At 39.2% G+C, this 22723-nt stretch overlaps 4 protein-coding genes and 1 pseudogene across 5 annotated transcripts; all 5 read right to left on the bottom strand.

Moving 5' to 3' along the window:
• Positions 1-3571: 3571 nt before the first annotated feature.
• On the bottom strand, positions 3572-4702 carry LOC141825483 (protein IRX15-LIKE-like). The gene has a single exon (XM_074712866.1). The coding sequence runs from the start codon at positions 4644-4646 to the stop codon at positions 3645-3647; it is 1002 nt and encodes a 333-aa protein (XP_074568967.1). The 5' UTR covers positions 4647-4702; the 3' UTR covers positions 3572-3644.
• Positions 4703-6584: 1882 nt separating this feature from the next.
• On the bottom strand, positions 6585-9869 carry LOC141824293 (putative inactive receptor kinase At5g67200). Its single transcript, XM_074711552.1, has 2 exons — positions 8413-9869; positions 6585-7647 (listed from the first exon to the last, which is right to left on the bottom strand). Exons 1-2 carry the CDS (start codon positions 9818-9820, stop codon positions 7097-7099), a joined length of 1959 nt encoding a protein of 652 aa, XP_074567653.1. The 5' UTR covers positions 9821-9869; the 3' UTR covers positions 6585-7096.
• Positions 9870-10570: 701 nt separating this feature from the next.
• On the bottom strand, positions 10571-12342 carry LOC141822859 (uncharacterized; annotated as a pseudogene).
• Positions 12343-14528: 2186 nt separating this feature from the next.
• LOC141825225 (protein PHLOEM PROTEIN 2-LIKE A1-like) lies at positions 14529-15694 on the bottom strand. The gene is made up of 3 exons (XM_074712611.1): positions 15464-15694; positions 15229-15347; positions 14529-15102 (listed from the first exon to the last, which is right to left on the bottom strand). The coding sequence occupies exons 1-3, from the start codon at positions 15614-15616 to the stop codon at positions 14736-14738; spliced, it is 639 nt and encodes a 212-aa protein (XP_074568712.1). The 5' UTR covers positions 15617-15694; the 3' UTR covers positions 14529-14735.
• Positions 15695-16326: 632 nt separating this feature from the next.
• Positions 16327-21645, bottom strand: LOC141824058 (elongation factor 1-gamma-like). 2 transcript variants are annotated; one of them, XM_074711291.1, is made up of 8 exons: positions 21596-21645; positions 21405-21451; positions 19741-19887; positions 19601-19661; positions 18033-18085; positions 17857-17958; positions 17259-17769; positions 16327-16887 (listed from the first exon to the last, which is right to left on the bottom strand). In XM_074711291.1, the coding sequence occupies exons 2-8, from the start codon at positions 21411-21413 to the stop codon at positions 16508-16510; spliced, it is 1263 nt and encodes a 420-aa protein (XP_074567392.1). In that variant the 5' UTR covers positions 21414-21451; positions 21596-21645; the 3' UTR covers positions 16327-16507. The 2 variants fall into 2 exon arrangements, with proteins under 2 accessions (XP_074567392.1, XP_074567391.1); XM_074711290.1 differs by having other exon boundaries at positions 21405-21454; positions 21596-21636.
• Between the last annotated feature and the right edge of the window lie 1078 nt (positions 21646-22723).

Below are 22723 nucleotides of genomic sequence, written 5' to 3'. Positions count from 1 at the left end.
GTTCAGCTAGAAGAGATGATTGGTTAAGAGTTTATTGATGAGGATAATTCCAATATATTCTTCTCATATTTTTATTTACTTCTAAAAACATTTCTCCATTTCCAACAAGATCGACTCATCTTAACTTCCAATCAAATATTTGATATTAGCATTTTAACAATCAAAAAGGTTTGGCCTACTATTAATTATTTGGCAAAAAAAAGTTCTTGGATAAAGTTGATGACATGCTCATGCAATCATGATGAAGAATGTTTGTGGAAGCAACGCTTTGATGTTTATCAACAACAAGCATAAAAATATTATCAAAGATAATTATTCATGCCTTGTTGCCTTCCTCGAAAGGAGAAAATTATGATGAACTTGTACTTAAAAAAGAAAAAAAATACTTTTTCCTTTTCTTTTGACTAATTTTTTCATCAGCAAAATCAATTTTACGGTGACGTTGTTGATTCTAACAGTTATATACTATAATAATGGTGTATTAATTGTAGCTACTACAATGATATTGTACAATTATGCCCTATTTACTTGGGAGGGCGGAAAGTATATCAATGGAAAACTTTCCTTTATATGTATTCATCCATCGTTTACTTTTATAACTTTTTAAGAAAAAATGAAAACTTTATCCATCAGCAGATCGTTTTCTCCCAAAAATCTGTCCCTCCGAAATCGGACGGAACGCGACGGACGGACGAAAAAATAAAAATAAAAATTCTCTCCGCTCGCAAAACCCACCCGATTCTTCTTCTTCGTTCTTCCTTCTTCCTCTTCTTCCTTCTCACTTCTCCGCTTCTGCCACACCTGCGGTTTCTTCTCCTCCCAATCTTCTTCTTCTTCTTCGTTTTCCTCCCCAATCTTCTTCTTCTTCGTTCTTCCTTCTTCCTCTTCTTCCTTCTCACTGCTTTTCCTCCCTTTTTCCTCCCCAAACTTCTTCTTCTTCGTTCTTCCTCCTTCTCCTTTCTTCTCACTGCTTTTTCCTCCTCAATCTTCTTCTTCGTTCTTCCTTCTTCTTCTTTCTCACTGTTTTTTCCTCCCCAATCTTCTCACTGCTTTTTCCTCCCCAAACTTCTACTTCTTCGTTCTTCCTCCTTCTTCTTCCTTCTCACTGTTTTTTCCTCCCCAATCTTCTTTTTCTTCGTTCTCCCAAATCGGGCGTGATCTCCGCCGTGAAATGCTTCGAAGGAGGAGAGGACGGAGGGCGGCCCTAGAGGCTGAATAGGAGTTCTAGTCGGCAAGAAGCGAGGACGAGGAGGGCGCCGGATCGCGCTTGCTGCGCGCCGCAGGAAGCTTCAGCTTCTCCGCGCAGCTTCTTCACAGCTTCTTCCTCTCCTCCTGCGGCGGAATACTTTTCCACCGTTCGTTTAGGGTCCCTGCGGCGAGATTTCCTTTCTCTGGATTTATTTTATCTAAGGATTCCTTTCCTTTTTTCATCCGCTGTGTGAAGTAAACATAGCGTTAGTTGTAATTGTGCTATAATCTTTTCTGTAAAAAGATGGATCCGTCACTTTAGCGGTCCCATACAGTCGGTCCCACGATCATCTGTGAAAAGATAAATCAAGAAAATACAGTTGATTATTCACATTGTTGTAATGTAATCTGTAGTACTGCAATAGTGTTGAAAGGTAGTACAATTAGTTGTAATGCGTTATAATTTACACATTGTTGATTATTCACAATGAAAAGGTAGTTTCTGCTACCCCAAGACTAACCACAATAGACTCCATCGCACTCTCACACTCTCCCAGGGGTGATTCTGTAACTGTCTCTTGTGCACACAAAGAAACAAGAAAAAAACTTTACCTTTGCGTGCCATTCATCCATGGATAGGTCGAAATGTAAGCACATCAACGCTTCAATCGCAGTCGAGGCGAGTGCGATTCAGCGAGGATCGACCAGAGAAGGAGCACGTCCTCGCATTGGTATGACTTCACATCCTCATACATGATGTAAATCCCTCTCTCCGACAAGTGACAAGAAAAGGAGATGTTAGTTTCAGGCAAAGGGAGAAACTGCATCAGTAGTGGCTACGGACTCTTTTCTGTGAGCAGAGCGGCGGCGAAGCCATAGCTTCCTGAGAGGAGAGAAGAGGGGCCGAAGCCAGCGGGCCATGGGAGGAGGAGGTGGAAGGGAGCTGCCTGCGCTAGTGATGGTGAAACTTCATCATCGTCGGTGGGATGAATTGAGGGTGGAGAGGGGAGAAAAACAGGGGTTGGTTTGCGTTTGGCAGGGATAAATTTACTATATATATATAGTAAATTATCTCCAAGGATACAGAATAATACTATTTTTATCTTAAATAACGAAATATATTTTTATAAATAAATGCAATATTAAATGTTAAATTTACATATTGAATTAAAATTAAAAGACTTTTAAGACGCATAAAATTGGATGTGGTTAAATTGAACCAACATATATCGAGTTAGACGTCTTGAAAAAAATTAAATTGATTAAATTGAGTTTTTAATTAATTTGAAAGGACTTGATTTAAAGATTGCGATCTGACAATGGGGGTATATTAGATAAAAAGAAACATACAATGAACATAAGAAAATTTTGCTTTCGCTTCATTAAATTTAAATTTTAAGTATTAAATCAAAATAGTAATGATCAGTAATTGTAGAAGCAAAAAAGAACACTTTTTTCTTTTATTTTTTCATCTGAACTTAATTTCGGCAGCTTTATTTATACACACAAATGTCCATTCAGCTCAGATCTCCATATATTTTCATAGTTTAGGAGGTAGGAAATTAAAGGTCAAATAATGTATACTTTATTAAATTAACTAAATTTTAAAGTTTGTTGAATTAGTTTAATGATGTATTTAATTTAAAATCTTTAAACACAAATATTTGAAAGAAACAGATAGATTTTAGATTCAAAACATTGGCAATAATTTTTAAATTTGTTACCAATTAAAGTAATTGACACCCTTTTATTGTTTTCCCAAGAAAACTAGCAAGAAAAGTGATAGATTCTATCTCACTTTTGGTATGCCTTTTGATATTTAAAAGAATATTTCTAAATTTTTTTTCTCATTGTGCAAAAAAGAGTTGGTGTATTTATTTATTTTGAGTAATACGAAATCTCAAGATATTAAATTGGAGGATCTAAGACATTAACTTTTATTTGAATAAATAGAGCTTTATCCCAAATTGTTATCATTTACTTCATTTCTTATTTCTTTTAAACCATAACATATTAGTTAGATTGATCCTTTAGTTTCTTTTAGAAATTCTTTTTTTTTACCATAATCGTTGCAATCTCTATCAATTTAACCAAACATAAATTAATTATGGACAACAGGAAAATAAAAAAATCGAATAATTGGTAAAAAAAATTGATAAAAAAAGGTTTTCCATTTTTGTTCTTCTTCTTCTTCTTTTGTTCGTCTGATTCTCCCTGTGACCCTGTGACAGTCAATTGTAGGTAAGCAAGATACATGTTTTTTCTAATTGTGTCGATTAAAAGTCCAATCGATCTATGTCAATGCATCATCTAACATATTCATGCAGCTTCGTCTTTTTCTTTAATTGTTAAAAAAGGGTAAAAGAAAATTGAAGACTGCGTTTTTTTGTCCTTTTTTTTTGTTTTTCGATCGTGATGGTTGATCTTTTGATAGCAATTGAAGGGCATGCGGCAGACTAGGAGCCGGCCGTCGTGCCGGCGGCAGGCGGATGCCATGTTCCTCTGAGTGTCTTGTTGTTGTGGCAGAATTTGTCAGTGGGGGCGCCGGCGCGGAGGAGGAAGTGGGCGAGGCGGGGAGTGCCGCCGGCGAGATTCTCCTGGCAGAGGAACTCGCCGCTGCTAACCCTCTCGACCTCCCGGTCGTAGTCGTGCACGAGGACGTCCACGTTCCCTCTGGGCGCCGACCTGGCCATCACGGCGGCCGTGAAGATGGACGCCGCCCGCCCGGGCGTCTCCGGCGCGTTCCCCAGCGGCCCGTCCACGAGAATCACGTCCCACGCCACGCCGTAGAGCTGGTTCGGTAGGTCGTTGACCGCGAGGCGGCAGTCGGAGTAGAGCAGGTTCTGCACTGGCCGGCACTTCCCGCGGCGCTGCCGGCGAGCGGCAGCCAGGAGCTCCGGCGTCTCCCGGACCGTGGTGATGAAGGCCACGTCGAAGGCCTCCAACCCCGGGTTCAGCCCCTCCGCGCGCCCCACCAGGTACTCGCTCTCGTCCACGAACACGGTGCGCCCGCCGTGGTTGAGAGCGCGCCAAAGCGGCGTCTCGTGCCCGATCCCGAACACGAGCAGGTTGCACGGAGCCCGGAGCCGGAGAACGCTGGCGACCGCCCGCATATCCTCCTCCTCCATCTTTTCCGAGGTATTGGAGGACGCGGCATACTCGACGAGCGCGTCGAAGACCACCGCAGGAAGCGGCTTCTCCACTTCGCCGGCGGGCAAGGAAACAGAGGAATAAGAAATAGAGGAAGCGTGCGTGCCCACACCTCTCGCATTGGAGGCGTTGAGGAGGAGAGCGAGGAGGGACGCAAAGGAGAGGAAGGAGAGGATAGCGACGAGCCAACGGCGGTAGTGGTGGTGGGAGAGCAAGATGGAGAAGGATGCGTTGAAGCCATGGCCACCTTGCTTGTGATTGAGCGAAGACTGCAAAGATATCAATTTCATTCTGTTTACTCCCTTCATCGTATCTTAGTGAAGGAATTGAAGAAACAATCAGTACTCTCTCTCTCTCTCTCTCGTCTTCTTCTCCCCCTCTGTGGAGGAAGAAGAAGAGATTAGAAGGTGACTTGGTGGTGGTAGCCAAGTTGTATGTGGGTGTCTCATTTATAGATTCATTTCATGCTTGTTAATGTGTTCATCAGACTTTGTGTTTACTTTGATTCTTCCACAAGCCAATGGGAAGTAATGACATTGAACAGCCAATGGTTCAATTCCTTCTTCAATTAGTTCTGTCTTAAGTAGGCACAACTACATCATCTGTGTTGGTCTTACCAATTCTCTGATCTTTGTTTTGCTGCATGCAAAGTGGACAGTCAGCTCAGTTAGTTTAGAATTTGCAGATTCAAAACAACCCACTGATGAGCTGCAAATAATTTATTTGTTTTCTTTCTGGAGCAGATTTTGATCTTGGAAGACTCCATTATCAACCATGACCTACTTAAGTTTCTGCAATTCCTTTGTTGCTCTAGCAGAAATGATCACCAAGAATACAACTTTGTTCCTTGATGACACATAAGTTTTCAGCTAAAGATAGATGATATTTCTAGTGTTATGAGCATTGGCAAAACCTAAAACAGAATTTGACTACGTATCATGGAAATTTCTGCAAAAAAAAAAGGCCAAGCCTTGCAGAAGAGATCTTGAATTATGTAAGAAGAGGATGATACATTGTAGTTGCTCTCAATCGTAGAGGAATTGCCATCTCAGACTCTGACTTCCAACTACGTTGATACAACAAGTGTGCACTTAAGTCTTTGGCCATTAACTGTTATGGAAACTTGTTAGCAAACTGGTCAATGTTAGATCATATTATTATTATTATTATTGAAAATTAATTCAGTATAAGAAACTTATGGAACTGGTTGAATCATGTCGGGCCAGGCTTTGACTATTTTGATCTCTTTTTTTTCTCTGTTTTCTAGCATGGGAAGAAAAATGTAACTTGACTTTGATTTTTCAATTATTTTGAGCTTAGACAGATTGAAAAAAATGAACCACCAAAAGGCTAATAAAGTTCATGAAGGATCAAGAATTCATCTTAGAAGATTCTGCCATGACATTTGAGACCTTAACTCTGCTTCATGGTCGATCGATAGGAGTTTGATTCTCTTGAATTTAATAATAAGTGGACTTTCTTTGCATCTTTGAGGAGTGGTCTTCTATCTCTGTCTTGTATCTTTTGGTCAGAACTTATTAGCTAACTTGTCTTTGTCCGATCATATTCCAAGCAAATTTTACTAAGAATCAAGAAACTGGTTGAAAAATCAGGCCTTAATCGTACAATGCCGAACTTTGGCTCTTGTGATTATTCTCTGTTTTCTGGAAAACAAAGGGAAAAAATGCGCTTGTACTATAGTCAACAAACATAATACATTGCTGATGGCTATTCTCCATGATTCAGTAATGATACTGTAAAGAAATGTTGTCAATTCTATCACACTGATTAATCTATTGTCCTAACGGTGTGTATCCATCTGCGTCAAGTTCATAAATTATAATATAAGAGCCCCAAGGCTACGGTACGAACGGCAAAATACTTCCGCAGTTAATCAGACATTCATGGATCGATTCTAACTACGGTATACAACGAAATAATTTCCTCCTATACAAATACAATCTTGAAATGTCGACTACGGAGCAACAAATTATTTGTGCTTCCCGATTTACTTAGATAGCAAGTGAGAAACTTTGGTAAGACCAGACCAATCACCTTTAAGAATAATGGTTTGAAAAGCTGAATATGGATTAACAATAATAATAATAATATAAGAAACACGTTCCATCTCATAAGTTAAGCTCAAACATTGATCGGTGGTACATCACAATCAATTGTACTCACTGATGGTGAGATAAAAGAAAAGATTAATACCTTGGCATTTGTCACGTCAACTACTATGACCCTGATAATGAACATTTCAGCTGGCACTTCAAGATGGAAAATTGCGTTACAAAATTAATTGAATGCTAAAAAAAATACATTCACAGATCCAGTACATCTTTAACTGCGACATTGTATAATATTGTTCTTGCTTGGAAGATTGAAAATGGCAAAGGGAACAAACAAAGCTCTTTATTTTGCTGATAACAAAAGCAATTAAAAGACTCAGGATATCTTGAACTACTAGTCACTTCTTAGAGAGAGAGAGTATCTTTGTCAGGATCAATTTCCAGGAATATCATCTGGCATTCTGTGAATTAGGTTAAATTCCCACGAATTCAGTCATGTGACTTGGTTTTACTCTCTACAGATTTGAGGCTTTTTACCTCACCATGAAGCAGGATCATCAGCAATTATAACCTTAGCCGATCCTCTAGAATGAGGGGCACTATTACATACAATAGCATTATAAGTCGATTTTCCAACTTTTTGTTGCAAAGGCCCTAGTTGAGCTCCACAAGAGACAGTGGAACCGCTAAGATATTCTCATTGAATCAAAGTTATTTTCTCGTGTCTCAGCCTCCTTCACTTCCTGAATCATCTTCAGAACCTGCAAGGTGGCTGGCCTAAATTCTGGTGAAGAACAAGTGCAGGCTGAAGCAATGCCAATGATTGTCATGAGCTGCTCCTCAATGTCTCGATCGTCCCTTACTGATTGTACCCAAATTGGAATATCAGATGCGATAAGAATTGGATGCTCTGAAGGGTGTTTCCCTGTGAGGAGCTCCAGCAGCAAGACACCAAAAGCATAAATGTCAGAGCTAGGGGTATGCTGTTGATTAGACTCTATTTCAGGTGCTCTATATCCTGGGTGACTATGATCGTCCAAAGGTTGCAAAAGAAATGTGAGGCAATTGTCAGTAAGGCAAGCTTCAAAATCAGATCCAAGAAGAACATTTGAAGACTTAATGTTGCCGTGCACCAAATGGCAAGTTTGATGGATGTACGCAAGTCCCTGCACCACATCATCTGCTATCTTTAAACATGAGGTCCAGTGAAGGGGCTTGGACCGTGTGGATTTTGATCCTGCAAGTCATAATTAACATTAAATTAAAGGGGATAAAATTAAATATGCATATAAGATTGAGATGTATAACAACCTTCTTGACATCCATACATATTCATGTGCCACACAAACTAATAAAGACATCTGTTAGGTACAAATAATTTTCCACTGGCCAAACACATGGTTGACTGCATGACCTCATGTATATACTAAACTATTAGAATATGCTCTTGCTTGTATCTACTGAAAGTCTCTTCCTTGACGTCCAAATTGATAAAGTTGCTAAAGAAGAGTGTTAGAAAAGGCTTCATCCTGTTTGTCAAGATTCAGTGTGGACATGATTCATAGAATCCCTGTTGTTTTTAAGTCCAACATTTGTAGATCTTTTGGGAGCCAGAGCAGTGTGGACCATGTGGTTGACATCTTCATTGTTGATCACCTACCTTTGTAGTTTCTTCCCACTGATTGGAATTGATGAAGCTTCAAACTGAGCTTGAGAAATGAATCACTAAATTTAAGGTTCCTCCTGATCCAGGTTCAAAAGTGTACTAACCACATGATAACTTCCTAATTAAAAGTTACACTGGTTTCTGCAGCAGTGACACTATAGATTCACTTTGCTAAGTTTATACCTATATGTAAAGAAATCAAGCAGGAAAAAAGTTTGACGTTTTCATAAACTCTATACAAATCTGTGACTTCCTACAGATGATGGCAAGAACGAGAATGGAATACTATTCGACTTTATATTAACAAATAAAACTGAAAAAAGAAAGTGATCATACCATGAATGAGGGAGTAAAGGCTGCCATTTGGTTGGTAATCATAAACAATCAGTCTCTCTTCGTTTGCTTGGAAATATGCCCGCAAAGGCACTAAATTTGGGTGTCTCAGACTGCCCACTCTCTGTATATCATGCTCAAAACCTTCCTTCGCCGCACTCCCTAGTTTCTTCTTGTCGAGCCTTTTTACGGTGACGGCTAATCTACCGTCCAGCACAGCCTTGTATGTCGATCCAAGGCTCCCTCTCCCCAGCATCTCCGCTGAAGCTCTCATCAATTGCTCCAGATTACAGAACGGCTCTTCTGCGCAGAAAACCAAAGTCCCATTTTTTCCCATTCTCTTAACCCTCTCTTCCGATATTGCCAGTGCCAGCTCGGCCGCAGGGTCCACGGCGCCAATGCCAGTGCTCTCAATATCCTCATCGTTGTAACTCTTGGCATTGATTTCCGACATGTTGGCGACGCTGTTGGTCACTGCGTTTTTCTCCGCCATCTCTGCCCCCTGTTGCTGTTCCGGTATCCTCCTCCTTTTAATGACCAATGAAGCAGAAAAGACAAAAATTAGCGCAATCGCACCTATCAAGAAACCAATGGCCACCAGAGTCGACTTGTGCGAGCCTCGTGACGGCGAAGCCGAGCGAGAGAGCAGCGTTCCTCCGTCCGAAGCCGCCGTAGAAGCGGGGGAGGGGGCGGCCGACGTGCTGGCTCCATGAGGAAAGAAACCGTTCGAAGCGCATTCCTTCTTCACAAGCGCACCGCAGAGCCCGGGATTGCCGGCGAAGACCGAAGGGTCGAAGGAGGCGAGCACGACGGTGACGGGGACCGCGCCGGAGAGGTCGTTGCCGGAGACATTAAAGCTCTTGAGCGACGACTGATTGAATGCGGGGATCGATCCGTTGAAAAAGTTCTCCTCGAGGAGAAGGGCGATGAGGCCGTCCATCTCGGCGAGAGCCGGGGGAAGCGATCCAGAGAGGCGATTGTGCGACAGGTCGATCGAGCGGAGTGCGGAGAGGTTGAGGAGGGAGCCCAGGAAGGGGCCCGAGAAGTTATTGCGGTTGAGGAAGAGGGCCTGGAGGTATTGGAGGCGGGAGAGGTCGGAGGCGGGGAGGGGGCCAGCGAGCGAGTTGTTCTCCAGGCTGAGGACGCGGAGATGGTCGAGGCGGGCGAGGACGCCTCCGGGGAGGCGACCGGCGAGTCCGGCGGAGGCAAGGACTAGACTAACCACGCGGCCGTCGACGGAGCAGGAGACACCCGTCCAACGGCAGTAATTGGAGGCGGGGCTGAAGGGGAGGCGGTCGGAGGGGTCGACGGCGGCCTTGAGAGCCACAAGGGCGTCGGCGTCAGAACCCTGGGCTTGGAGAGGGGAAGGGAAGAGGGAGAGAAAGAGGACTGCAAGTCCAAGCAGTCGCATTGCAGCGGCGGAAGGAAAGGGAGGAGAAGAAGAAGAAAGAAAAGGGGGAGAAAATAATTGGTAACTTTCTATCACTCGGGGCCGGAGGAAAGAAAACAAAAAGGGAAAGAAAACACAGAAGCTGGCGAGGTAATGCCGATGTCACGTGAACGTAGGTCGTGGGGAGAGCAGCTGGCGGTGGCGGTGGCCACGAACGCGGAGTTGGAACGGTCGAACCGGAGAAATTTACAATGAAAAAAAATATATTTTTTACCCTTCAAATACATGCATTTTTTAAATTCTTAAAATTTTATTATTTTCCTGTTAAATAAGTTGGATTCCTGTTTTTTTTAAAAAAATCAAATAAAATGAAATCCTCCAAAGTGTGAACTGCTCGAGGTTAGAACCTCCGTGAGTTGCTACCTTTCATAACGCAGTATGCCTCAGGGACTACGATGGATATGATGGAAAGTTACACCAACTGCCACCGACCAGTCATTCTCCACCTATACATCCATCAAACAATGATAACAACTTTATTATAACTTTTGTGCAAAGCTTCAATTCAACTCTATCGAAAAATTTAGAAATTTTTAATCTTTCACCCATTTAGGAGTTTGATGTTGTTAATTAGATAAATGCGATCGAAAGCGATACAGTTGGGTGATAATAGATTTTAAACAATCTCATTTACAACTAGAAAGCCATGATTTGATGCTTGTTACAGAATACTACAAAGGCTCCAAAAGGGTCAGCTAAGTACGAGGTGCCTCAGCCGTTCTTCAGAGCAGCAAACCTCGCTGCCAGCTGATCGTAATCTGGTAGCCTAGGATGCACTAGAATGCGACGAAGACGACTCGTCGGATCAGATCGGAGTGAACTAACAGATTCTGATGGCAACGAGGAGGTCCTTTTTGGAGGAGGAGGAGGAGGCACTTGGATTCGAGCCCTACTCTGAGTTTTCGTATCTTTATCTGTCCCTTTCCTGCTGTAGTACAACAAGAGGTCGTCCAAGATCTTCTCTTCGTCATCACGGTCATCCTGGATAGCTTCTCCACTCGATCCTCGGCGCAAGAATTTGCCATATCCTAAGGCAATGTAACTGTCGAGCTCTTCTCGAGCGAGGCCGGTGGGTGTCTCCTTGTCGACGGCATTATCCTCGGCGTCATTAACGGGCGTTGTTTGGAGCTTTTTCCGGACAGAAAAGGGCTTAGGCTTCTCGGTATCAGAATCTCCATCGAGCTTTTTTGGAGCATTGTTCGTCAAATTTGGCTTCATAACGTAAGGTGGATTCATCTTCAGTAGTGCAACTGGCTGGTTTTCTAAATCACAAGTTGCACCCGTTCCTCGACGCCTTTTTTCATGCACTCGTCCATTTCCACTCTTTACTGCCTCATTCCTAATCTTTTCTCTTGCTTTGCCGACTGGTTTTGGCTTCAAAGGCTTCATTGGATCGATGTCTCCCTCCTGTATGCTCTCTAAAACCTCAAATCGGTCCTCAATTTTTCTTCCTACATCATGATTCCTCCTTGGTTTCTCATGAGATTCTGTGTTGGTTTCAGGTGGTGCCATTGTTTGTAAATCAAATGTCTCCCATTTCAACTCGATGTTCATCAATCCTCTCGTCATTCTCTTCATCGAGTGGTGGTGAAACTTGCTTAGTTTGAGCCTGGCCTGCAGATTTAGGTGAAGGAAGATTGCGTGATTCTTGATTCCTCTCGCCTGTGCAACTTACAGAAAGTTCTTCAGCAATTTCTTGCATCACCTTCAGCTTCCATTCCCTCGAGAAAGATTTCCTGTTTGTTTTTTCAGCGAACTGCAAGGGAACTGTACGAGTTAGAAATTGAATCGATACGCTTGGCGCGCTTGGAATCGGGCATTAGGATTGGCACCTCGGCGTTCACAGACGATTCCATGCAGTTCCCATATCTTTCTGTAAACAGAGATCGGAGATCACGCAACTCCGGCAAGTCTGAGAATCTTGCTGCTGCATAAATTAGAGTCGATATTGCTTCCTTGGATTCTTCAGGACATTCTCTGTCGAAAGGACATCAAATTAAGCAGATAGGAACTCATGAAAAGCTTACTGAATCCTAAATAACAGGAATACCTCTGCTTCTGTAAAGTCGGAAGCTGATTCAAGATACATTCGCAGAATTTTTCGATCATTTCGTAGCAGAACACCAGGTTCATCTCCACAATCAATGCGTCCATCTTCACAGAATCAGAAAAACAAGAACTTGATGAGTTGAAGCTGCTAAAGATGCAATCTTTTTCGAGGTATCTTCTTACCCTTCCGAAGGCGTTGGATTCATGGCCGGCGCCGATGAGGTCGGCGACGTCTTTCTTCAAGATCCGCACCACCACGCGCTTCTTCTTCTTGATCCCTTCCGCCCTCAACTTTATGCACCGCACCGCCTGCTTGCTGCCATGGACGAAGCACCATGAAGGCATCCGATTTGAAGTCAGTTCTGAACTAATAATTCAGATCGTAATTCTCACCATTTCTTGGAGAATTTTCCAAGCAGCAAACCGCCAAACATCTTTGGTTGGAAGAGGAGAAGCGGAGGTGGAAGGAAGAAGAACCCGAGCAATTAATTGAAACAGCTGGAATCGCTGCTTTGTGAAGAAGAAAAAATCAGAGGAATGGCAGTTGCAGCTGCAAAGACGAAAAACGAAGGCGAATTTATCGAACTAAACAAAATAAAATCTGAAGAAAAAGAGAAAATATATATATGAAGCGATCGTGATCGCGGAATATTGCCGGGTGTGGGAGGCTCGAAAGCTCTACACATCTTCGATTACCATGAAAAAAACAGCAGTTTTGTTTGAGCTCTGCGCTAATCTTAAATACGGAAGCTAAAGGTTTTGTATAAATTGAGACGTTGGTGTGGGTGATCTCATGCTCCTCGTGATCCGGCGGCCTCCTCGCGGCCTTTTAATTGCTGTCGCCGGAATTACGGTTTCTTGACCTGGCATTTTTCGCTGGTTGAATCAGTTCCAATCTGTTCCGGTAAAAATAGATAAATGATATAAAAAATAATAAATTCAGAAGAAAAAAATGGATATCACGACCAATTCGCAGGTTGCGTTTTCATCGTTTCTTTCAGCTTTTTCAAACTGAGATTTATATTTTTTATAAAAAAATAAATATATTTTTTTCAAAACAAATTAAATGATTTTTTTTCAATTCTTTATTTTAACTAAAAAAAATAGACTTGTTTGAATGTAGCTAGTACTTGTCTAGTATACCTTTTATATAGAATATAGGAATAGGTCGGTCATGCCATAAGGATAAATTAAAAAATTATAATTGATCAAAAATATTTTTTTAATTTCATTAAAATTTGATCATTGTCCATTGTAACAATATTTATCCTATAATATAATCATTTTAACCTTGCCTGGGGCACCTTTATCTCTTATTTATATTGCTTTCAAATATTTATTAATTAATGTTGTAATGTTGAATTAAGGGTTAAATTTAAGGGTAAAAATTAAGAGAGCGTTGCTCTTTTCATGTTTTTTATCAAAAGACGTCCCACATTATCGACCTCTTGTAATATACTTAAATATATTATTCGATATTATTATTCCCTACCACATCTATTAAATTTTGAATCGGTATGTCAATTATGAACATGACAAATTCATAATGTAATAACTATGAAATCATAGTTGTTATAATATTATAACAACTATGATTTTATAATTGATATGTAGTTATGATAGTTACAAAATTATAGCTGTTATAATGTCATATAAACTACAATTTTATAATTGTTATAATACGTACTTGTCATATTCATATAACTAGCATTGATTCAGATTTAATACATGTAGGAGCCTAGGAGATAATAATATCAAATAGTATATTTGAGGATAACTATATCATTTTACATAGAGTAGTAGGGTGGGATATTCTTTTGATAAAAAAATAAAAGATCAACGCCGCCTTGATGATTAAAAAAAATTCTATTCATAGAGATTTAATGAAATTATTATTTTAAATTGATTACCATTTTTTAAAAAAAAATCAGTAATTAATTTTAGAAATTGAGTGACTAAAATTAGTATTCTCAATAATTCTTCCATACGTTTAACTAATTAAAACATATTATAAATTTATTGCCAAGCTAAAATAATATGTGGAAGAGGTACAAGATGATCTTTACCCTTCACATTCTATTAATACACTCGACTAGCTACAACAAAACAAAATCAAGATAGTCCACATTCGGCATTACATTAATACAATATAATGCAATATATAATTAAGCAATATAAATTCATTGAAAGACACCTTGATATATAATTTAATTGTTAACTTTTAAAAATTATACTCCACGTAACTAGCAAGAAATCAATAATCAATAATCCATAAATATATATATCAGAAGCCCTTCGCCATACATGGAAAGGTTGATTGATTGTGTCATCCATCAACGTTTACCATTAAATGATCTCTTTCATGGGATTGAGAAAAATCAGAAACGAGGACAATACCTTTCTGCATCGTAATCAACTGTAATTTTTCGATTTACCTCTTATAAATGATCATGGAACCGATCGTGTGAGACCGTTAAAATGACGAATTCCACCTTTATTCAGAAGATAAAAATCAGAAACGATCTGGCAGAATATATAAAATCGGGTCAGGGTATCAGTTCTTCTTCTGCTTTACTTCTCTTTCACTACTATCCATCACATCTCTCCAAGCTACATCAGCTGAGTCGAGTCCATAAAATTATATTAATACTAATTAAGTACTATTGCATGTGATCATTAAGGTTAATTTACAATCACTGGATGACAGTACTATTTCACAACGACATATATCCCTTGCCAAACACAATCCTAATTTTATGTAGCTGTCTTCAAATAGCTAGATGAACTCTTGATTATCATCCATTAATCATCGCTATATATGGCTTAATCACTTTTTAGGGCGTATGAGAACACCCTTAACTATAAGCCCATTCTTCCAGTGTCCACCATGCTCAAACAGTGATATCTCAACTTCTCCATTGGGTTTTTGGGGCGTCACGAATTCACACACTTTGAGCTCAATCCACTGCCCTTTGGGTTTGTCTTCTAGACTCTCTTTGCGCTGCTCAATTCTTTCATCAGGAAATTTGATCCTCAAAGTAACAGGTATTCCCCATCCATAACTATCTCTGCTCATCATCACTGCAAAGACGACCTCGTACTTAACTTTTGGTGTGAGATTAGACGTATCGAATTTTCCAGAGATGTCCAACCAACAAACTGCTTTAAGCACTGCTGTTTCAAACTCTGAATCCCTATTAGTAGGCGTTGGAAGCAACAAGTCAAAAATTTACGAGGAGAAGAATGATTAACTAGTTAGAAGATATTTGGAGAAGAATACAAGAAGAAAAAAAGTTTTGTTTAGGAGGAAAACATTATACTCTGCTCCTTTCGAAACAGTCCATTGCCAATATCTTTGATCATCGCCCCAAGTTATCGATAAGTCCCTCGCAAACAAAGCAAAGCAATGGATTTTGCTTCCATCATCCACCCAATGCTTCTACGTACATCACAAGTCAAGCAAAACAAAACATAACATGATTTTGCCTCAATAATATATACTTTAAACATGATTTAGAGAGAATATATATTGTTCAAGGAGAACGAACGGCTAACCTTCCAAACGTTGGCTTTGCTCTTGTTAGAATCTGACCTTGTTATGGGTTCCAAGTGCTCCACCCACTCGATCGGCACCTCCGTTGTGGTTTGGCCATTGTTCTTGGGTTCTTGAGGTAGTTTCTTGGGTTCTTGAGATGGTGCTAAACCCATTTGGCTTCTTATTCTAACATTCCTTTATCAATAGGAGTTTATATAGATGTTTCTTGGAGCAGCTTTTGTTCATGAGCTGATTCCCATGACAAAAAAATCAAAAATTTTATTGAAACCAAATACTACTTAATTATCTTCCTCGTGTAATGTTCTTCACATGCCTTGAAGTGGAGGAATCTCTAAAGTCATCGACCGCAAAGAAAAGAGGTGGAAGATAAGGTTCTTGATGCGAGTAATATGGAATAACTTTAGCTTAATTGTTGTAAGGGAATCAAAGTTCAAAATCTCAGTAAAATAATCCACCATTTTTTTGTTCATTCTTCTTCACAATTCTCAGGTATTTAATTCTTCGTGATATCAATCTATTCCAACTATACAAATGAACTGTCAGAAACTTGGATATTTCTGTAAAACTTCTGGTTTTAAATCTCTTGTGAAATAAACTAGCAGTGAGAAATGAATCTTAACTTTCAAAAAGTTTATCAATTGAGATTTCACTATCATCTGCTTATTCTTTAAGACTTTTGGTCATGAGAATGTTTCTAATAGGATTGTTATTTATCATATTCACTACTGAAATTAATCTTTAATTTTATTTATTTATTAGTATATATACACATATATATAGATGAAGCATAACTAAACAATTGTGGATGCGTATGAGCAAGACAGCACTAGCACCGAGCTTTCTTTACTCATGAACACGGGAATAAATTGAACGACTCATAAAATTAACACAACCAGAATATCAAGGTTTTTCAGAGGTTTAGCTTTGTCTAACATGAAGCTTAGAAAACTTTAAAATTACCGTTGCACAAAATTTCATCTAGTTGGCACTCCTGATAACTTAAATACTAGAAAATAACACCAGCAACGCTAAACATGTGGCATTTATTTGAAACATTTGGCATCCAGTAAAGCTTCGCCCTCAAAAGGCTCCTGATCTTCAATCATGGCATTCACTCTCTCCTTCTGTGCTTCATCAGAAATATCAACCTTCACCCAGTCATAAAGCTCCATGTCGTACACCTCGTCGACAACAAACTTTGGAATCTCTTGCCCCCGGAAAAGCCACAGCCCCTTCACCTTGAATGGGGGCTCGGAACCAATAACGAGCATTTTTCCGAATGCATATTTCCGAGCCAGGTCCATGCGTTGCAAAAAGCCACCCACCTTGTTCAAGGTCACAAATGATACAGTGTTCTCATCATTGTATTTGTAGTCACAGAACCATAGGGAGTAACCCTCAGGATCGTACATGTCCCAGAAACCTGAAACCATGATACCCAGGATGATGAATAAATAAAATAAACAATCATAGTGCAAGAAATAGAAGAGGCTCAACATATACAATAAGGACACATAACCAAGGGAGCCAATACCCAAGTACCAAATTTACAACGCATACATCTAATGTTTGTTGGAAAATATTATGCATCATCCGAGAGCAAAAGACAATAACATTTTAGAATGTCTTATACAGAGAATAGAAAGTAATATCCTTTAGTTAATATCTAATATATCACAAATAAAGGTAAATTGTAGATTATTTATAAAGTAGCAATAGATGACATAAAAAATTAATAAAAGCAATGAATATCAAGCAAAATACTTATTTTGTAGCAAAAGGTGGAAACAATACCTTTGATAGCAATCTCCCGGAAATTGGTTTTTGTATTGGAATAGAGCCTCTTCCACTCATCCAATATCATTTTGCTAGGAGGAAGTAGGTCTAGAGGATTTTTTGGCTTGGGCTTGGGTGCCTCTTCCTCTTCTTCTTCCACTTCTGGTACTTTTGGTTTTGCAGGTTCCTTCTTTGGTTCTTTTTTAACTTCCTTAGGCTTAGCTGGTTCTTTAGGTTGAGCAGGTTTCTTTTGGGAGGAAATAGGTGGAACAGATTCTGTCTGCTTGACCTCGCCTAATACCTTACGAAACTCAGGCTGATTAACTAAAGTCCAGAAGTACCTTTCCACATGAGGGAACTCTGATGTAAAACTCTTAATCAATACTACTGAAAATCCAAGATATAAGTTGCATATCATAATAATATCAGCTAATGTAACTGAATGCCCAACAAGGTATGTGTTTGAGGCAAGGTAGGTATTCAATACTGTGAGAGCCCTCTTCAAATTAGTTATCGCTTGTTCCTCAGCCTACAAAGCACACAATTCATGTAAATAAATGAGTCCAACCAAGCTTTCAATATGATGCGCACAGGAGATGGAAATATTATACTTAACAGGAGCAAAGTAAGGCACCCATCCAACTCGTGGAACAAACCATCTTATAATATTCGTGTCAACTTCCAATGTTGCAAAATCAATCCACTGTTCAATGTGGCCCTGCCAAATACAAAACAAGAAAAACAATTGGTTCAACTGCACAACAAATTGATACATTGAGAGAGAAAACTTACATATTCAATGAGAGAAGAGCCCAAAAGAGGATTGTTCTCCTTCATGCGGGTAACTGAAGGAGGGTAAATACAATAAGTACGTGCATCTTAAAAATCCTTTTGCAAATTTATCATTTATGGGAGTAAAAAAACTATATTTAAAATTTAAGTTTGCACAAGCTTGCATCTGTAAATAAGAGCCATGTAAAAGGAAAAATAGATGGGATAAACACAGTTCAAAGATGATGATCAAGTTCGCTTCCACTTCCAGGTGATGCTGAGACTTTCACCAATCAGTTAGTTTTACAGGGAGTTTTCACACATTTACTGTCATTTTTAAATATAAAAAGAAATACGATGTACTACAACGTTAAACTTTCAGCACTTACATTTTAAAATATAAATGGCATACCGACGTTATAAGATTTGTGAGGTTAATAGAAAATAAATAAATAAAACTACTGGTGTCAGAGAGCAATCAGGTGTAGTTGCTATAGATAAAATGAGGAACCAAATTACGATTCATATACATGTTGAAAGTAAACGAACAGATTTTATTGTTAAACAAAATGAGTGATAGAGGGAGACAAAAAAGTGCATTTTAACATAATTAAAAGTAAAATAAAGGTGGTGTGATAATAGTGAAATAGTCATGCATAAGACTCCAAATTGTTAGATTAATGGTTTGTGGTAAAAAGGCATCTGTTATGCAATTTTTGAAGAGTTCTCTCTTCAAGCATACACCTCTTGCCCACAAGGTCTAAGAACAATAAATTGTTATTTACACCAAAAGTGAAGAAAGCCTCATGTTACAAGAGAAATAATACAAATATTCATAAAGAGAGAAGATGATGAGGCTGATAGCATTAAAGAAGGTCTTGTTGCACTACAACATTGGGTTTTCCATTGTGCAATTTGACTCGCATTTCATTTAAGAAACAACTAACTCTGGTTCAGATTACACAATTCCATATAAAATTTTAGTTTTTTTAGTAGAAGGACAAGTGCATATAAAACAATAGTTGATCTCCATTTTTTAAAAATTTCAGAGGATATCCTTGATTAATAATCAAATGACTACCTCAGAGTGATTTGACTCCAAACTAGCTGTCATCATGTAGTTATCATCATCACATTTAAACTAATGCTAATTAAACAAATAAAAATTATAAGTGTTCATTTGAACCAAACAAATCAGTTCCTAAAGGAATTCAGTTCAGTCTCTACAAGTATCTGAAACATTAAGGATAATAAACAGAACATAATTCCATTGGAAACTCATTGCTGCCTTTTGGTTTAGTTTGGTTTATTTAAAGAAGAGCAATAATAACTTTTTATCTAGTTCAGTTTGAAGTGAGGGTGACCTCCATACTAGAAAATATACCACCATATATTGAAAATTGTAATTATAGATATCTGACAGCGGCCAACATGATTTTCATCTTTCGATAGGCATAAGTAAAATTGAACCTAACAAGTCAGGCTCAGAATTCCAGTAACTACATGGTATTATGACAGTGAACCAAAAGAACATATCAAATATTGCAAGAACCAAGACTACAAAACAATGGACAAAGATTCACTCATACCATATCGAGCTATAGCATTGCTCTCGAAAATCGAACCATCAGGTGTCTCCAACACAGGGACCTGAGCTCACGTATAACCAGAATTTAAAGGATCAAACATCTTGTAAACATGATAATATTTGGACAAAAAAAATGCTTACCTTCCCTATGGGGTTCAACTTAAGAAATTCTGGAGTTTTATTAGTTACACCCATTTCAAAATTCTTAGCCAACTCAACTTGGACTCCAGTGTACTCTGCAGCAATCAGTGTCTTGAATGCATTCTTGTTACTTGGAGAATGTAAAACCTGAGTAAACCAATATCAGATAATGGTGTCAAGAAAAAAGGAAGAAGGTTCAGGATGTACACTTGTATTGAGAATTTGAGACACAACTCATCATCATCTTTTATCAAGCCATTTTTCTTTTCGAGGGATGAATAATTTCTTTGCTTCTCATTAATTGATTCTTATTACTTTAACACTAACATAGAAAAAATGTTCATCCTCTTCTTATATAGTCTTATTATGAAAGATTTCATATAAATTTATGGTAAACTAACAACTGGCTTGACATCAGAGTCAATTGATGAATGAAGCACATGAAACCACATGCATATGCAGGTGCATGGTGTGTGCTTGAGGTGAAATATTGCAGAGGCATATGTGGACACATGTAGCTGCATTAAACACTTAAAACAATGAGTAAAGATAATACATTTTAGGCAAAATTGATGTTTCTGGTTACTCTTTACAAGCACTCCTTTTTACTCCTATTCTACCATTTCCAAGTCATAGTTGTGCATAACCATCCCTACCTCCAACTTAGGTAATACAATTGACTTAGCTTAAGTTGAATAAACACAATTAAAACAGTTGAATTTTAATAAAAGTGAAACTGTCATGATTACAGATACTCAATATTTGTTCCATGATGACTTAGAAATGAAAGAAATTCAACTTTTTGGATGGCAGGCACACCAAATTGATGCATTACCTAAACTGCACACATTAAGATAAAATCTTGGTATACATATGAGATACCTCAATAAAAATAAACACATACATTAGCATCCCTATTATACTACATGTAGGTAACAGTCTGAAGCTAACTGTGAGCAGCTAGTATCGTGCTCCATTGTTCACACTACAACATGGAAAGTATTCATTGAAAAATACTTGAAATGTGAAGGCCTTTACAAATTTACTAAATGATACACCCAAAGGTGAGAATTTCCTATTGGGTCCACAAGATTTCAGAAATTCCTAAAGAGGACACCTGTTTTTCTTTTAGATGCCAACCAATTTCGCACCAATGGGTAAGAGGCATCACCTTGTTGGACCTAACCATGTCAGAGTGCAAGAGTAGAACTACGATTAGAATCATGGTCGTCCTAGAAACATGTTCATACTCTTATTTTTGTATTTAAGACACAAGAAAGCCATCAAAATTTGGTCAAATCATCTGGATCCAACACGCTAGAATGCATAAATAATATCAAATTTGAAATTAGCATGGTCCTAGGAACACACCCATGCTCTTATTTTGTATTCCGTACACGAGAAGGCCATCAGAGTGATTTAACCCAAACATCCCTCTTTTGTTACAAATCCTTATGGTGCAAAGTTACTCGGGAAACGACCGTATCAATTAGCTTGAAAAAAAAGGTAACTAGATTCAGGAGCACAAATCACATTAAAGTTACGGAAACATTGCAAGAAACCAATAGAAAAAGAGAACTTGCAAATAACAAACTAAAATTCTATGGTTCACGCACAACCAAAAAGATCAAGTATGTAATACACAACCAAAACTAAGAACTCACCAGCGCCATCGAATCTTACTAATCAGTGACCGCCTTAGCTCCCAGATCTACTAATCACACAAATAAATAAATAAAAACACAAAATCAATACTTCAAGATCGATTCTATAAGAACAAGACAAGGCTGAAAAAACACAGTAAAGCAGAAAAATAACGGAGATCTCTATTCAGCGTGAAGTGTAAATCACTTACAGAGTACAGAGAGACGACGACGGCGCTTGGGAATAGAGGAGTCGCGGAAGATTGAACCTCCGTTGAATATATATATAGGGGAGCGGCCTGCTCAATCTAGGGCATAGCTATCTCGATAACGGTTCGGATGCACTTTCTGTGAGCCAAACGGATCCGATCCATTTAACTGCGTAACTCCACATATTAGTTTGTCAAATACAAATCGAATTTAAGGCCGTGATTAGTGTGTCCTTTAGTATACTTAATTGCAGGCTTTGCAGTTCCTTTTAACTCTTTATTGATCAAAATGATAAGGGTTTCAAAAAAAAATTTATTTTATTTGTTTCGCGAAAGAATTTGTATGCGTATAGATATTTTTTGGAAGGACAATTTTAAAGGGAAAAAATCTATTGTTCTCTGTATTGGATGAAGACCAAAATAGCAGCGGTGTTTATGAATAAGAGCAAAATACCTGGTTATAACTCAATCGATCATGTCACTCACATTCTGCTGTTGAATCTCTGAATGGAGTGAATTCTGTCGCCGCACGACGCCACCTTTTCCTTCTCCGCTGACTTTTCCCTTCTACTCCAAGAATCTACGTGGGATCGCGAGGCAGAAGAAATGATCCTTTATGCCGTCGCCGGCAGCCACATGCATCCTTAGGACCTTCGCTTCCTCGTTGACGCCTTCTGCAACTACAGCCACGGTATGCTCGGTATTTCCTGACGCGTGGCTGCTGCCAGTTGACTCTCTCCGCTGCGCTTCAAATTCCCGGTGCCGCCGCCGGCTTCAGCCCGTACAATCCTCTTCCGCAAGCTTATGTTCCTGTCGCTTCCATAAATATCCGTATGATTATCTGGTGAGAGCGTCTTTCTTGCGACTCTTACATCCTTGACGGCAACGTTTTGGACGCCGAGGGCTGGGGGCGGTGGCGCCGCCGCAGAGGGTCTCGAGAACAAGCACGTACGCGTCTGCCTCGCACCTCAAAAGAGTCATGTTTCGAGATCAAACAGCAGAAGCGAAGGACCGCCGAGAGAGTGCATGTGCCATTTGTATCGACAATTTCGATGCGACTTCAATGTTGTACATGATGCCATACTGCGACTGCCTCGAGGAATGGCTCGAGCGAAGTAATTTGTGTCCTGT

The sequence above is a fragment of the Curcuma longa genome, chromosome 3, assembly GCF_044706935.1.
Source record: "Curcuma longa cultivar G26 ecotype Majalengka, Jawa Barat chromosome 3, ITB_CL_G26_1.1, whole genome shotgun sequence".
NCBI classification, from domain to species: Eukaryota; Viridiplantae; Streptophyta; class Magnoliopsida; order Zingiberales; family Zingiberaceae; genus Curcuma; species Curcuma longa.
The sequence above is the reverse complement of the archived record's forward strand: the minus strand, read 5'-3'. Positions and strand labels throughout refer to the sequence as shown.

Bases quoted from the DNA above. Each gene is read 5' to 3' on its own strand.
- LOC141825225 (XM_074712611.1), bottom strand. From the start codon at position 15,616: ATGGGTTTAGCACCATCTCAAGAACCCAAGAAACTACCTCAAGAACCC. The intron at 15,348-15,463 runs GTTAGCCGTTCG...TGATGTACGTAG, and splicing joins GCAAAGCCAACGTTTGGAAG to AAGCATTGGGTGGATGATGG. The intron at 15,103-15,228 runs GTATAATGTTTT...GCCTACTAATAG, and splicing joins ACTGTTTCGAAAGGAGCAGA to GGATTCAGAGTTTGAAACAG.
- LOC141825483 (XM_074712866.1), bottom strand. From the start codon at position 4,646: ATGAAGGGAGTAAACAGAATGAAATTGATATCTTTGCAGTCTTCGCTC.
- LOC141824058 (XM_074711291.1), bottom strand. The intron at 19,662-19,740 runs GTAAGCATTTTT...ACGTGAGCTCAG, and splicing joins AGTTGAACCCCATAGGGAAG to GTCCCTGTGTTGGAGACACC. The intron at 16,888-17,258 runs GTATTGTTTCCA...TCATGGTTTCAG, and splicing joins CCGGGAGATTGCTATCAAAG to GTTTCTGGGACATGTACGAT.
- LOC141824293 (XM_074711552.1), bottom strand. From the start codon at position 9,820: ATGCGACTGCTTGGACTTGCAGTCCTCTTTCTCTCCCTCTTCCCTTCC. The intron at 7,648-8,412 runs GTATGATCACTT...TATGACTTGCAG, and splicing joins CCTTTACTCCCTCATTCATG to GATCAAAATCCACACGGTCC.